The following is a 13,218-nucleotide window of genomic DNA, read 5'->3' as shown; positions in this document are numbered from 1 at the left end:
ACAGATCCAGAAGAAATAAGTTGTTTTCAGTTGCTGCTCCTTTTATTTCATGTTGGAAATCAATGTGTTCTTCTGATGTGGGAATAATGTGGCAATGTGAAGTCAAAGTGTGGTTTTTGATGGGCTGTTCAAACTCCAGGTGAAGATTTTTAAGTCGATTGGAGATGTAAGTTGGTCACTCAGCCTCGTTCAGGGAGGGGAGCCCAAGGCAAATTTGAGAGGTTTTTCTCATGCTTTGTTTTCAATGATTTCCTAGGAAAGACTAATGCTGCTCACCTGTGCCATGGGTGCTGGCAACTCTAGGTGTGTGTGTGGCAACACCAGTCCTGGAGGAGGAGATGGTGCCCTTTGCACACTGCTCCTGACCATAATTCTAATCTGAAACAGAGATGGGAATGACCTTTATGAGGGATCTGGAGGAGCCGCCCCTTAGGGACGTGGGGCCGCGTCCCTCACGGCGGGAGCGTTTTCCCGCCCTCGGGGTCGGGCGCTCTCCCCTCACAGGAGGAGCAGTTTTTCCTTACAGGGAGAGCTGTGCCACCCCTGACTGTCAGGTGTTTCCCCTCACAGACAGAGCTGTGTCACCCCTTGCTATCAGGTGTTTCCCCTCACAGACAGAGCTGTGTCACCCCTTGCTATCAGGTGTTTTCCCTCACAGGAGGAACGGTGTTTCCCCTCACAGGGACAGCTGTGTCACCCCTCGCTGTCAGGTGTTTCCCCTCACAGGAGGAGCAATGTTTTCCCTTACAGGGAGAGCTGTGTCACCCCTGGCTTTCAGGTTTTTCCCCTCACAGGAGGAGCGATGTTTCCCCTTGCAGAGAGAGCTGTGCAACCCCTCGCTGTCAGGTATTTTCCCTCACAGGCAGCGCTGTGTCACCCCTCGCAGTCAGGTGCTTTCCCCCACAGGGAGGAGCTGTGTCACCCCTCGCTGTCAGGTGTTTCCCTCACAGGCATAGCTGTGTCACTCCTGGCTATCAGGTGTTTCCCCTCACAGGGAGAGCTGTGTCACCCCACGCTGTTAGGTATTTCCCCTCACAGGAGGAGCGATGTTTCCCCCCGCCGCTGTCGGCCGTTCGCTCCTCACACTCGGGGCTCTCTTTGGGGTGCCGTGGCCCGCCCCATTTTCACGTGAGGCGGCCGCTTGCGCGGTAAGCTTGAGCCTCTCGCGCTCCCGTCCGGGTGCCGCTTGTTCGCGGAGCACCGGCGGCTGCCACAGCGGCTCTTCCTTCGCTGCTGCCATGTCCGCCCCGGCCAAAGTCTCCGGCGCACTCAAATCCGTGGATTACGAAGTGTTTGGGCGGGTGCAAGGTAATGGCGGGCTGAGGGGCTGCCGGGCGAGGGGCGCCGCGCTGAGGCGGCGGCGCCGCGCGTGCGCGGGGTGGGAGCGGCCTGAGGGGAGGAGGGAGCCCGCGCCGCGTACCCGGGGGGACGCGAAAGTTTTTTGGTTGTGTGGTTTGTTTGTTTGTTTTTAAATTTTAAATCGTTGTAAATGTTCCCCAGGCCTAAGGCTCGTCTCCCCCTGGAGCACAGGCTGCTCTGTCCAAAGTAGTTCCCATTCCGCTCGTGGCTTCTGTCAGCGCCGGTGTGTGGAAATGCCCTTCCCGTCCTTCCCATTCACACACCGCGTCTTTTTCACTTAAATGCATGTATTATTTCACTTAAATACATGAATGTGTTAATATAATAATCGTGTGGCGAAGGGAAGGCTTAAACACAAGTCCTGATCAGTTTCCCTGATATTAACACCACTGAAATTGACATAGTAGAACACCACGGGGTGACTTGCATGCACATCATTGCTCCTTTATATAAACTGAAATTCCTGCAGGTGATATACTTTGACAGGACTCTAATTTCCCTTTTTTTTTTTTTTTTCTTTTTTAGGTGTTTGTTTCAGGATGGTAAGGCAAAGCTGGATTTGCTGACTACTTTATGGTATAATGTTTCCACTGCTAAAAATAAAGCAGCAGGTCTGTGGAGTGTAAATGTATCCAGCCTGAACATTGGTTGGATGGTTAAGTACTCTGAGTAGATTAAAATGGTTTTATATTAAAATGGGTTTTTTAAAGCTTAATAAAGTGCTGCTTGTATAGATTGTGGTTTGGATTACCTGTGATGTAAGAATGTTGTAGCACCTTCATCTTTAGAAAGGTTAAATAGGAAAGAAGGTGTTTAATTTTTCAAGGGGCAACTCAGTGCCTGTACTTAAGGAAGGTTACTGGGGAAAAATTTGCTACAAATAAGCACTTTGTGGCTCATTCCCTGAGCAAGTGACTCCAGCAGCTCTGAAGTGCAGCGGGTGGTTTTGCATTTCACAGAAACCCACGAAACAAGAGGACACAATTAAAGTAAGAACAGTGGTTTTGTCACAAATTAGTGCCCCATGCTTAATATTAAACCTGAGAGATTTTATGTATAGTTTATATTGTGAAATAGTGCCAAGTGGAAATGAACAGAGGACTGCAGTGGAGTTTGCCTTGAATTTAGTCATTCTATCTAGAAGAAAGTGTGAGTCCAAGCTTGCTGTGCCTTGTTTTGAGCTGACCCAAAGCTGTGTGAGCACACAGCTCAGTGCTAGTACTGAGGAGAAGGTTTGCAGCTGCATTCCTGTGCTTTTGGGCAAATTAGTTTGGAGAAGCTGCTCAAGATCACCTTGGAAAACACTCTTCAGAGTTAGCACCGCTTTTTCATTGGCTACATTACCCCAAAGCAGGTTTTGTCTTTTGGAATGGGTCATACAGACCTAAAGTTTGGCTCTTGCTATTTGTGAATTTCATCACAACTGGGTGGCTGGGAAACCATAATTTTTAGGTATTGCAGAAATATGCCTTTTCCCACCCTAGCTATTAAATTATGACCTTTGCTGTTGTCAGTAGAAATGCAGCAGCTGTAGGTAGGATTTAAAGGGTGAAAGTCAGGTGGAAAGGATTTGAAAGAGACCTGGGAAGTTTTTACATGTAGCAGATTTAATAAGTTTAAAGACCGTGGTGATTGAAGGGTCAAATGAGCAGTGATAGGAGCTATGGAAAGGAATCAAGTAGGTACAAGGGAATGGTGTGGGATTAGTGGAGGCCTTTGTGATCAAAACCTTGTTCTTTTTGGAAAATGAGCTGTGCCTGCTGCAACTCCAGAGCTGCCAGGAACATCTCTGAATGCCTGAGGATGAGCATCACTCAGGGATTTTTATTTTTTAAGTGTAGCTCTTACAGCTGGGCAAATGCAAGTGGGGGGTGAAGTGTTCTGTCTGTGCTGGCACTGACTGTCCTCTTTCATTATTCCCCAAATCAGTACACAGAACAGGAAGCCAAGAAATTAGGAGTGGTTGGCTGGGTGAAAAATACCAGCCAAGGAACTGTGACAGGCCAAGTTCAGGGCCCAGAAGAGAGAGTGAATGAAATGTAAGTATTTCTCTGTTAGTTTTTTTTTTTTCTTACTCTCATTAAAGTAATTTACAAAAGTGTTTTTAATACAAAGTGACAAGTAGATCTGTGTCAGTAATGTAACAGTGTTTTCATTCAGCTCTGCAGGTAAGGAGGTGCATTCTTTAAGCTGTGAACAGTCTTTAACTTGAAAAATACTGTGTTTTCATTTCTAGTGTCACACAGTTTGCTAATGTATTTCCTTAACATCCTCATTTCTTCTGAAATGAGAAGAAAGTCTTTATTCATGTGACTAAAGATCTGGTTTTTAATTCATCAAAACCTCTCTTGTTAAGAAAAAAAAATTGAGGAATATCTTTAAATGTTTTCTTAGTCTGTGCTTAAAAAACAGTTTAAAGGATACTGGGTTTATATATGATTTTTTTGCACGTTCTAGTCAGGAGATGTAAATTATTTCCAATCATTTTCCTTGGTGTTGTGCTTAACATGAGGTTACTTATCTTGGGCTGCAAAACATTTACAAAGCCAGAGAAATATCAGTTTTTTTCTTGTATCAAGTTTGCACTTAATTTTTGAAAGAGTTTGTTAATATCCAGATCTCTTCATGCTTTGTGAATTTCAGTGTTGGTGCCACATTTTTATTTAACTTGGAACATAAAACTAACCACATAAGAAACCAGGGTTTGTTATTTGTTATCCTACTTTTTAATTTAAAAACACGGATCCAGAAGAAATAAAAAGTTGTTTTCAGTTGCTGCTCCTTTATTTCATGTTGGAAATCAATGTGTTCCTCTGATGTGGGAATAATGTGGCAATGTGAAGTCAAAGTGTGGTTTTTGAGGCATGGATTATTAAATTTGGGGTCCTGGAGTAAAATTGTGAAATAGGAAGTGTTTTCCTTGTGCCCTCTGTACTCTCCAGTGTGTGGAAAAGGCAGTGAGTTTATTTTTGTAATTAACTTGGTGAGGTTGCATGTGAAAAGGGAACTCTTGTGTATAAACTGCTCCTTTGTGTATAAACTCTTGTGTATAAACTGACCCCTATTTCTCTCTGCTGGTACTAGTGAATAATGGACCAAAATGGCTTTGAGGTTGTGAAAAATTTTTTCAGCATTTTTTAATAATGCTATGAATTCATAATACTGTGTTCTCAGATTTAAATGTTATTTAAAATGCCATTTTCAAAAACCAAAACAACAAAATGAGGATGGCTTCTGCTGTAGGAAATGGCTACAAACCATTTTTAATAATAGCATTATTTAATAATATCATTTTTAATAGGAAATGGATACAAACAATTTTTAATAACCCTAAACATGTATTTGTATTCCAAATGTGATAAATCACCAGGAAGAATTTCTATTACCAACTGCCTATACATGTTCTGGTTTGTGTTTTAGCTTTTCAGGACTTTAAGACACTGTGATGACACTTGTTAAAAATTTGTAGCTCCTACATGGTCAAGGAAATCAAACACACTGCAGAGGAAGAAGTGCATGAATCAATAGTCAGATATTTCAGGGAAGTTTCATGGTGATGTTTGTTACCATGTGGGAATCTTTCCAGAGCAGTTTGTGCAGTGTCATTTAGAGCAGTGCTTTCACACTTGCCCCAGCTTTTCAATCAAACATGAAGCACAGAACAGATTAAAAATCACATGATGATGGTAATAAAATGTCAGTTGTTTTGCTTGTTCTGGGTTTTTAATGTTAATGTACTTTAGGGGGAAGTAGTAAAGGTGTTTTGGTCTGCCCTAAACAATATTTGTCTTTATGATGCTAAATAGAGTCAAGAGCATGGACCAAAGGAGTAGGGATGCCATGGAAGTACGGGTGTCCTACAGATAGATAGGCAAAGCAATATAAGAGGGAGAAAGAGGAAGAAGGGATTGAGAGGATGATAAAGAGAGGGAAAGTGTAAAAAATGTGGGAAAAAGCCCATGAGGCTCTCTGGTGTTGCCAGAAGCATGGGGTGACTGACTAACAAAGCCTGCCTTTGTTCTGGAGCAGGAATGCAGCAGACCTCTAACCCAATGGTTTTCCAGCAGCTCCCCATTTTCTGCCCCTTTTTATTCTATTTTTGTGTCATAATTATATTGGGAGGCACAGCCACAATGTATCCAGTGCATGCTCAACCTCAAGAAGCATTGGCTTTATATAATTTATTTTTTCGTGCAGGTTGCAAGGTAAGATTTAACTTAGGAGGAACAAGAGGATGAGCAGACATCAAATGTTGTGATGCTGAGGTGCCATGCAAAATAGTGTGCTCTGCAGGGGCCTCCTGCCTCTGCAGAAAGCAATGTTAAATTTTTTTTTAAGTAAGTGTGAACAGCTGGGGCCTGGGAAGTGCTGCATGTACAGGAAGTTGTATCCCTGACTGGGCCATTCATTTTGTGTTGAACATGTGCATGAATTTCTTTGGAAGTGCTGGGAGGCTGATTCCTGATTCCTTGATGTTCTGTGGTGCTAAAATCTTATCCCACTGAAAATGTACCAACCTCCCCAAGCCTCACATTGCAGTGGGAAATCACTGAGCTGCAGGAAGCCCAAGGGATAGATGAGTGCTCTTAGATATTTCAGTTTTGCATTGTTGGGTTTTAATGAAAGCCTTCTAGGTTCTCAGGGATTAGGTGAATTTTTGTAAAGTATTTTAAAGCAGATTTTTAAAATTAAACAACTTGGAGAATGTTTTAGAGGGTGTTTTTAAGAAGTCTTGAGCATCTTTTACCTGTCAGCTTGTTTTGGTGTCCCTTGGTTTTTAACTCTAGATGGAGCTGTTAGTTCTGAAGATCCTCAGCCATTCATGCTCCGTTTGCAGGGAATCTATTTTTAGACTGTTATGCTAGAATCCATCTTTTTCCTCACTGTGTTTTCTAGGCCTGTTCCCTTTGCTGCTTCTGGTCCACACAGATCACACCTCTTATCCTTAGATAAAAAAGCTCATTTTCAGAGAATTTTACCTGTCAAGTCCCAAGAGAAACAGAGCTGCACAATTTCTGTAACATAATAAGGTTTTATGGCAAAGTGCAGGCCTTTTTTGCCAGCCAAGGTATGAAGTGATGATAAAAAATGGGATAGAGGACTCTAATCCTTTGTTTTATGTAATTTTTTTTTACAGGAATACTCGCACCACAAGATATTTCATTATATTATCTTGTGCTATTTTTCCACTTTACCCATTAAATAAGGTTGGGCTCTGTGTAGTCATGGTGGCTGCTGCCATAGCAACCTGCATTGACAGGCTGGAAGTTGCTTTCCTGGGAGAATTTTTTAAACTTCAATTATAAATTGCTTAGTTAGCCATTAAAAGGGGAAGATAAGACTCTGTACAGTGCCAAATTCAGAATTTGCTCCAAAAATCCAAGGTTTCAAATCAGGCTGACACTTGAAAATGTGAAATCTCAGGGTATTTTTTAAGCACAAGCACATAACAGCCCAGTGAGTGTTCTTCCTGTCTCTAGGGAAAGGCAGGGTTCTAAATATAGGTGACTTGTCTTGGCAATGGGTTTTAATTAGGAAACTAATGCTAATTGCCTTTGAATATTGTGTTTTTTATTACCAATTAAGAAGAATGAATATTAAGATTTAACTGACACAATACTTAAATTACTGTAGTGTTTAAATGCATAGAAAAATCTAGATTTTTACCATGTAGAAGAGAATGGAACTCTGCATTGTTATTATCACATTTGTCATTGTTTCAGTAATCAGGTGCAGCCAACGTTCTGGTCTGTACAAGTGACATTGAATAAATACCTTTTTCCCCAATATAATTTTTAATTGGTTGTAGAGAGTAGCCCCTAAATGGAACTAAATGCTACTAAAAATACCCATGGGGGAAAAAAATTCTAGATCTTAATACCCAATTAATGTTTAGTTATAAAATGAACAGATTTTAGTCAGTGTTTTGAGATTTTTCTCCTTTTTAAAAGGATATTTTTAAAAGTATTTTGGTCAAACTAGGAGTGTTGTTTAGGTGAAGAATCCTCAACACTGATTTGCACGTGGACTTGTCGGTGAGGCAGAGATGTGCCCCAGCAGGATGGCTGAAATATTCCTGGGATGTGCTGCTCTCAGGAAGCTGACAGGGACAGATTTTGGAGAAAGGGCAGAAGGAAATGAAAAATCACATTTTAAAATATTTTTTAACTTTGTTAAAATGCAAACCAGTGAGAGGCGTTAGATTTGTTCTCATTTATGATGGTAATGAAGAACAGTTTTTACATTAATCACTGCTGAAGGTGATTCAGTGTTTCAGTAAATCAATAGAAAATGACAGGAAAATATGATGGGAATGTTATAATTCAGTGTAGCTCCAAATGTAATATTAGGTTTTTAATGTTTGATTATATTTTTTGTTTAAAGGTAAGACTAATGTATACTGGAAAACTAAATTAGGCTGTAACTTTTGTGGGTAATAAAATGGGAAATGTGATTCTTTTTTCATATTGAATGTTTGAAGTATTAATTTCTTCTCTATAATTATTTATTCCTTAAAATTGACAGTCTAAATTGTGAATTATTGTGGTTATTGGTCCTGTAAATGAAATTTACTGAACTATTACTGATGATAGCCTGGGAAAAAGAGGAGTAAACCTTGTTCTTTGGGCTTTTTAGTCATATAAAATTAGCTGAATGAACTAATTAATTTGTTGTAGCAGCTGAACTCTGTTTAAAAGCCAAGGAATGGTTCAGGTAAGTCAGAACATGGAGCTTTTGGTTACTGAGAATAAAGTGAGTGCGCTGTTCAGCTGAAGGGGAGCTGCCTGTGCTTCCAGCACAAACCCAGAAGCCCAGTGGCTCATCTTGTGTCCTGAGGGAATTCCCCTGCCCTGTGTCCCTGTGGGGCCCAGGAAAAGGCTGTGTCCCTGTGTGCCCCCAGGGGCTGAGGGAGGAGGTGTCCCTGTGCCCTGAAGGTCACCCAGCCCACCAGTGACAGCCAGAAATAGCAGTGGCCTCCTGGCACGGCTCCTCTGCTTTCCACTGCACTGGATGTGCCTGTTCCCTGCAATGCCTTCAACCACAAAAGCTTTTAGCCATGCTTGAGTCTTTCTGGATATAGAATAGTGCCAAAAAAAAAAAAGTTTTCCACAGCCCTGTTTCTTCTGCTGGAGTATAAAAATAGCTGCCTTGCATGACCTTGTAGATTCTTTTTTACAGTAGCTCTGTGGAATTGGAATTCTTTATCAAGTATCTGCTTCCAGTTCTTCTTATCACTGAAGTGTGTTTGTTTATAGAACATTTACTAGATGTTTCTGCATGTAAACAGATTGAATTTCTAGGATTTTGGCTCTGAAATAAGCAGTGTTAGTGTTTGCATTGTCTTGGAAAATTCAGAATGGGATGTTGGGCAAGATAGTTAAATTTTCTTCTGTCTCTGGTGGATGCTGCATTAATGCCTCAAGTCCTTTAGCAGTGTTAGGGACCAAGGCTGAGTTTCCTGTGGAATTCCAGACTTTTATTGGCTTTGCTGATGGGTATCTCTGGGAGCACTCAATTCCAGCATCCTGGCTGTGCAGTTAGAAGCAGGAAGGATTTCAAGACTGTATTGGATTGTACTGTAAACACAGGCAAGTTTAGCTGTTGTTTGAACACTCAATTTGGGCATTTTACTGCATAATTAGGACTCATATGCCTTTCTTCCACACTGGGAAGTCAGGCTTCTTTCTGCTCAAAATTAATCTTAACTAAACCATAATAACTGTTCTATGCAGGAAAGGTTGAGCTTTGTGGGAGACTGATTTTAAAATAAAATTTCCAATGTAATTAATTATTTTTACTGGGAGCTTTTTGTTCATTTCAGCATTTATGCATTCTTTAATGCTGATAATTTTTAGTATTTAGCCACATGTAATGCTTTTTTATTTCCAAAGTGAAGGTGTTCTGTTATTGCTGATGCAGTAGGATGTGGTGCAGTTTGGTGCCATTCATTTGGCTTTTTGTGCTGAATAAAGTGTTTAATGTGTCTTTAGTGCTCCACCACAACACTTAGAGAGACATTAATGAGTAAAAGTCAGCTTAAACTAGGATTTTTAATGGCTTTTGTTATTTAGTTTAGCAGGGTGGCTAACTGTGCACGCAGTCAAAAATAGATCTTTGGCAACAACCTGGTAATTATCAATAAAAACATGTACTTAGTGTTGGTTTCCTGGAAACCTATTCTGGATGTGATGCTTCAAACAAGTTCTGAAAATACAAACCAGCTCATGTGACTCTTAAAGAACAACTTCAGAAATGCAATTTTTTTGCTCTCCTTTTGATGTGCTGATACTTGAAAATTACGGAGCAGGGAACAAGCCTGTTATGACCATTTTTCTGTCTGAAGGGTGTTATTCTGGGTCTGGAGGTTTGTGTTTGTAATCCACAGGAGAAAGCAACAATAAACTAATATGGGAGCTGCATAATGTGAGGGTGACAAGAGCTCTGTGGGGATGCTGCTGCTGTCCCCAAAAGGGGGGCCACAAGTGGGCAGACATTCAGGTGAAGCTGCTCCTGGTGGGAAATCAGGAGGGAATTAAATCTCCAGATATGTTAAATCTTGTGTGTAGTACAGCAGGAGCTCTCCCATGGGAATGCCAAGGTGTATCCCAAATGGAAAATGTTTGGCAGACTTAGCCAGGAGCTGAGGAGGTGAATTCAGTTCTGAATTTGCTGCTGTAATTATGCACAAATCATGATTCTTGCTGCTGCTGATCTTATCAATGTTGTGGTTGTGAAAAGCATCTTCTCTGAGATGTCAGCACTTCCTTAGCCAGGTGAATGTAGGACTGGAAGCAAAATCTCTATTCCTTATGCCATGTTAGCCAGAAAGGGAGAGGAAGCTACTTCAGCTTTTATGGGGAAAGAGCTCTGAAGCCTGTTGTTTTGTTTTATTCCTTAATTACTGTCGTTTTACTTTGGTTCATTGGCAAGCTGTGTTCAGTTTATTTACCATGTTTTTATCAAAAATGAGTATGTTTCACACTTGTGTACTTGAGATACACCATTTGCCAGCAGCAGAAAAGTCAAAATTGCTTCTGGTGCTGCTCTTCCCTCAGCTGCTATTGGAGCATTGCAGCAGTGGAAAAACAAGTCTCTCTGGGTAACTTCATTATATAACTCAATTTTACCTTGTTCTTTTTCCCCAGTTCCTCCCTCCCTCTACTCCCTGGTCTGACTCTGCACAGAAATACCATGTTTATTTGTTTAAGATGGTGCCCTGAGATGTCTTCTGTGAACTGTTCTGGATGTCACCAGCTGTCCTGCAGAGTTAATATTAGTTTTGGTGTCTTTGTCTTTATGTGGCCCCTCTGAGGGGGGATCCTGAAGTCTCTCTAGAGAGAATCACTTGGAGGAGTCCCTGGGTTTGGTCTGTCAGCCTTTTGCTCTCCAGCTGATTTACTGTCGTCACTCTCACTGGATGAGAAGCTTTCTTTTCAAAGCTGGTTTTCTTGGAGATGTTTTTTCCCTAGCTGGGGTGAAGCAGCTGCCTGGGCTCCTCTGTAATGAATGCTCTGCTTGTGTACCTTCATTGCTTTCCACTGGTGTTCACATTTGTGCTCTGCTCTCGTGATGCTCTGGGCTCTTCCTGCTGCTGGAGGAACAAAGGAAATCAGTCTGCAAGTGCTCAGAACTTCATGGGGGGGGGGGGCAAGGGGGGAAGGTAGAGTTTTTAATTTAGGAAAAAAGAAATCAGCCATTAAATTTAATTAATGCCCAATGTAAAACTGGGCAGCTGATACTCAGTTTGAGCAGTTCCTTGAACTCCCAATGGACATTTTGTTGGGAGAGGATCCTGGGCAAGGAGTTTTCCTTCCCTTTTTTACTATCTAGAGCTGTAGAATTTTAATATGTACTAAAAACCAAACCCATTTGGAACAAAATCCCAATCTATTCCTGTTTGCAGATCTCCCAGCAATTGTTTAATGATGTTTTATTCATCATACTTCTGGATCTGAGCTGGTTTGGTGTACCATAGGGAAGCTCACCTGAAACCATCACACTCCATAAATGCTGATCCTGAGCCTCTGTCCCTGCTCACTATATAATAAAAACCCTTCCTTGAGATTAGATTTTAATATCAGTGCTAAGAACTTTTCAGGCAGCACAGTTCTACCCCCCTATTGATCTGGATATGTTTAAAATCTTTAATTCTAGATGGTTGGTAATTTGCAGAGTAAATTTCAAGAGTCTGGGAAAATGTTTGGCTGGGTATTCTAGGAGGGGTGGAGAAAAGCAGCTGCCTGCTGCCAGTCTTAGATCTCCCTGATCTGCCCTGCTTTTCCAGGCTTTGGATCCAGGAGCTGGAGCCTGGAAACTGAGCTCTTCCTTGGCAGTCAGAGGGCTGCAGGGCTCCTTTGTTGGGGTGAAGAATCCCAGCAAACTGCAAATTCAGTTCCCTTTGGAGGTGAATCTGTTCAACCTACAGTAAGTCCGTTTTCCAGGGAGTAACACCTGTAACCTGTCTCTGGTTGGGAGCACATGCAGAGATGGAATTTTGCTGCTGCTGCAGATTTCTGTTGCCTTTGCTGCTCCCTGCTTTGCAGGAAAAGTGCTTGAGCAGTGTCAGTCCACCTCAGGGGTGGGAAAACTCCTTTGCTGTTCATCACAAACATCACTCCTTGTGTCTACTTGTGTTTTTAAAAGCCTTGGCTGGGATGTGATCAAGATCTAATGGATTTCTGTGTTTTCCACATTTCTGTCTTGTCCAGCTCACACAACACCTCAGTGGTTTTGTGTCAACCAGGACCTGCTGTTACCCAGCCTGAGGGAGTTGTGCTCTTACTGCAGTCTGTGATGTCCTAAATGCCAAATCAGCAGCAATGCAGTGCAACTTCAAAAACCAGAGTTCATATTTGCTTTTTGGCATTGTAATGGAGCTGGTATTGAAAGCCATGAAGGGACTACCTAAATTTGGAATGAGGGCTCAGACAAAATTTGGTAAACACTTTTTTTAAATTCTTAGTGCAAATGTGAATTAAAATTGAAGATAATTTTGGTGAGTAGTTACACATGGATTATTCCCATGCTGTATGTGGAGGAACTAGGGCAGCATCAGTACAGACTCTCATGGCAAATTTGTGATGGAGCTGAGAAGCAGTGTGGGAGTGTTGATATCCAGTCCTATGCTAATCCTTGGAACAGTTTCTTCCTGTAAAGTGTTGAGGCTCTGTGCATTGGTTAACTAATGTCAGTGAAGCACTGCCCAGAATTTCACGGTGTGTTATGTGCTGATTTAATTTCCAGTAACTGCTTTTGGCCTGCAGCTAGCCCTGCAGCTGCATTATTGTATCAGCTGATTGCCCTGGCCCAGATGGAGCTGTTGCTTTCTGCCAGGTCCAGAAGAAATCAATCTGTCTAATCTCTAAATTTTCTGGAGTACAACGAAAAAACCACATAGGCTGGAGTCAGTCAGGACCTCATTCTGCTTTATCAGCATGAAATTCCTACTACCAAGAAACAGATAGTAAAATTAAGGAGTAGAGCCAGAGAATGAGAATGTGCTATAGGTTTCCATTTATAAATTAGTACTGAGGGGAGCTGGTTGGCTCAATTGCACAGAAATTCTGGTGCTGACTCTGGACTCAAGTTGTTCCCTGTTCCCTTCACCTCTCTGCTCTTTGCTCTTCTGGTCCTGTAGTTTGAAACAAAACAAAACTGTTCAACTTTCCTTGTTAGTAGCTATAAATACAAACATGCCCTTTGTAGTTCTCACACCAGAAGTGAAGCAATTGTTATATGCCAGCTGTTTTTTTTTTTTTTTTGTTGTTGTTAAATGCTAGCATTAATAATAATTAATTGGATAATTACATAGAAATTTTTGTTCTGGCTCATGTCCATATGGATAGTATGGGCAGAAAA

At 41.6% G+C, this 13,218-nt stretch overlaps 1 protein-coding gene across 4 annotated transcripts in view; it reads left to right on the top strand.

Annotated features, from left to right (window-relative positions):
* The first annotated feature begins 1,003 nt into the window (after nucleotides 1-1,003).
* The window catches only part of ACYP2 (acylphosphatase 2), a 32,474-nt gene continuing 20,259 nt past the window's right edge, over nucleotides 1,004-13,218 (top strand). Inside the window, exons 1-3 of one of the 4 annotated variants that reach the window (XM_058801862.1) lie at nucleotides 1,004-1,308; nucleotides 1,885-1,901; nucleotides 3,289-3,402. In XM_058801862.1, coding sequence (XP_058657845.1) covers nucleotides 1,047-1,308; nucleotides 1,885-1,901; nucleotides 3,289-3,402 — 393 coding nt within the window. In that variant the 5' untranslated portion in view covers nucleotides 1,004-1,046. Of the gene's footprint in view, nucleotides 1,309-1,393; nucleotides 1,445-1,487; nucleotides 1,583-1,884; nucleotides 1,902-3,288; nucleotides 3,403-13,218 lie in introns of those variants that run through there. The other 3 variants (XM_058801861.1, XM_058801864.1, XM_058801863.1) reach the window with 3 other exon arrangements.

Source organism: Ammospiza caudacuta, chromosome 3 (genome assembly GCF_027887145.1).
Source record: "Ammospiza caudacuta isolate bAmmCau1 chromosome 3, bAmmCau1.pri, whole genome shotgun sequence".
Classification (NCBI taxonomy): domain Eukaryota; kingdom Metazoa; phylum Chordata; class Aves; order Passeriformes; family Passerellidae; genus Ammospiza; species Ammospiza caudacuta.
This window is presented reverse-complemented; position numbering and strand designations above follow the sequence as displayed.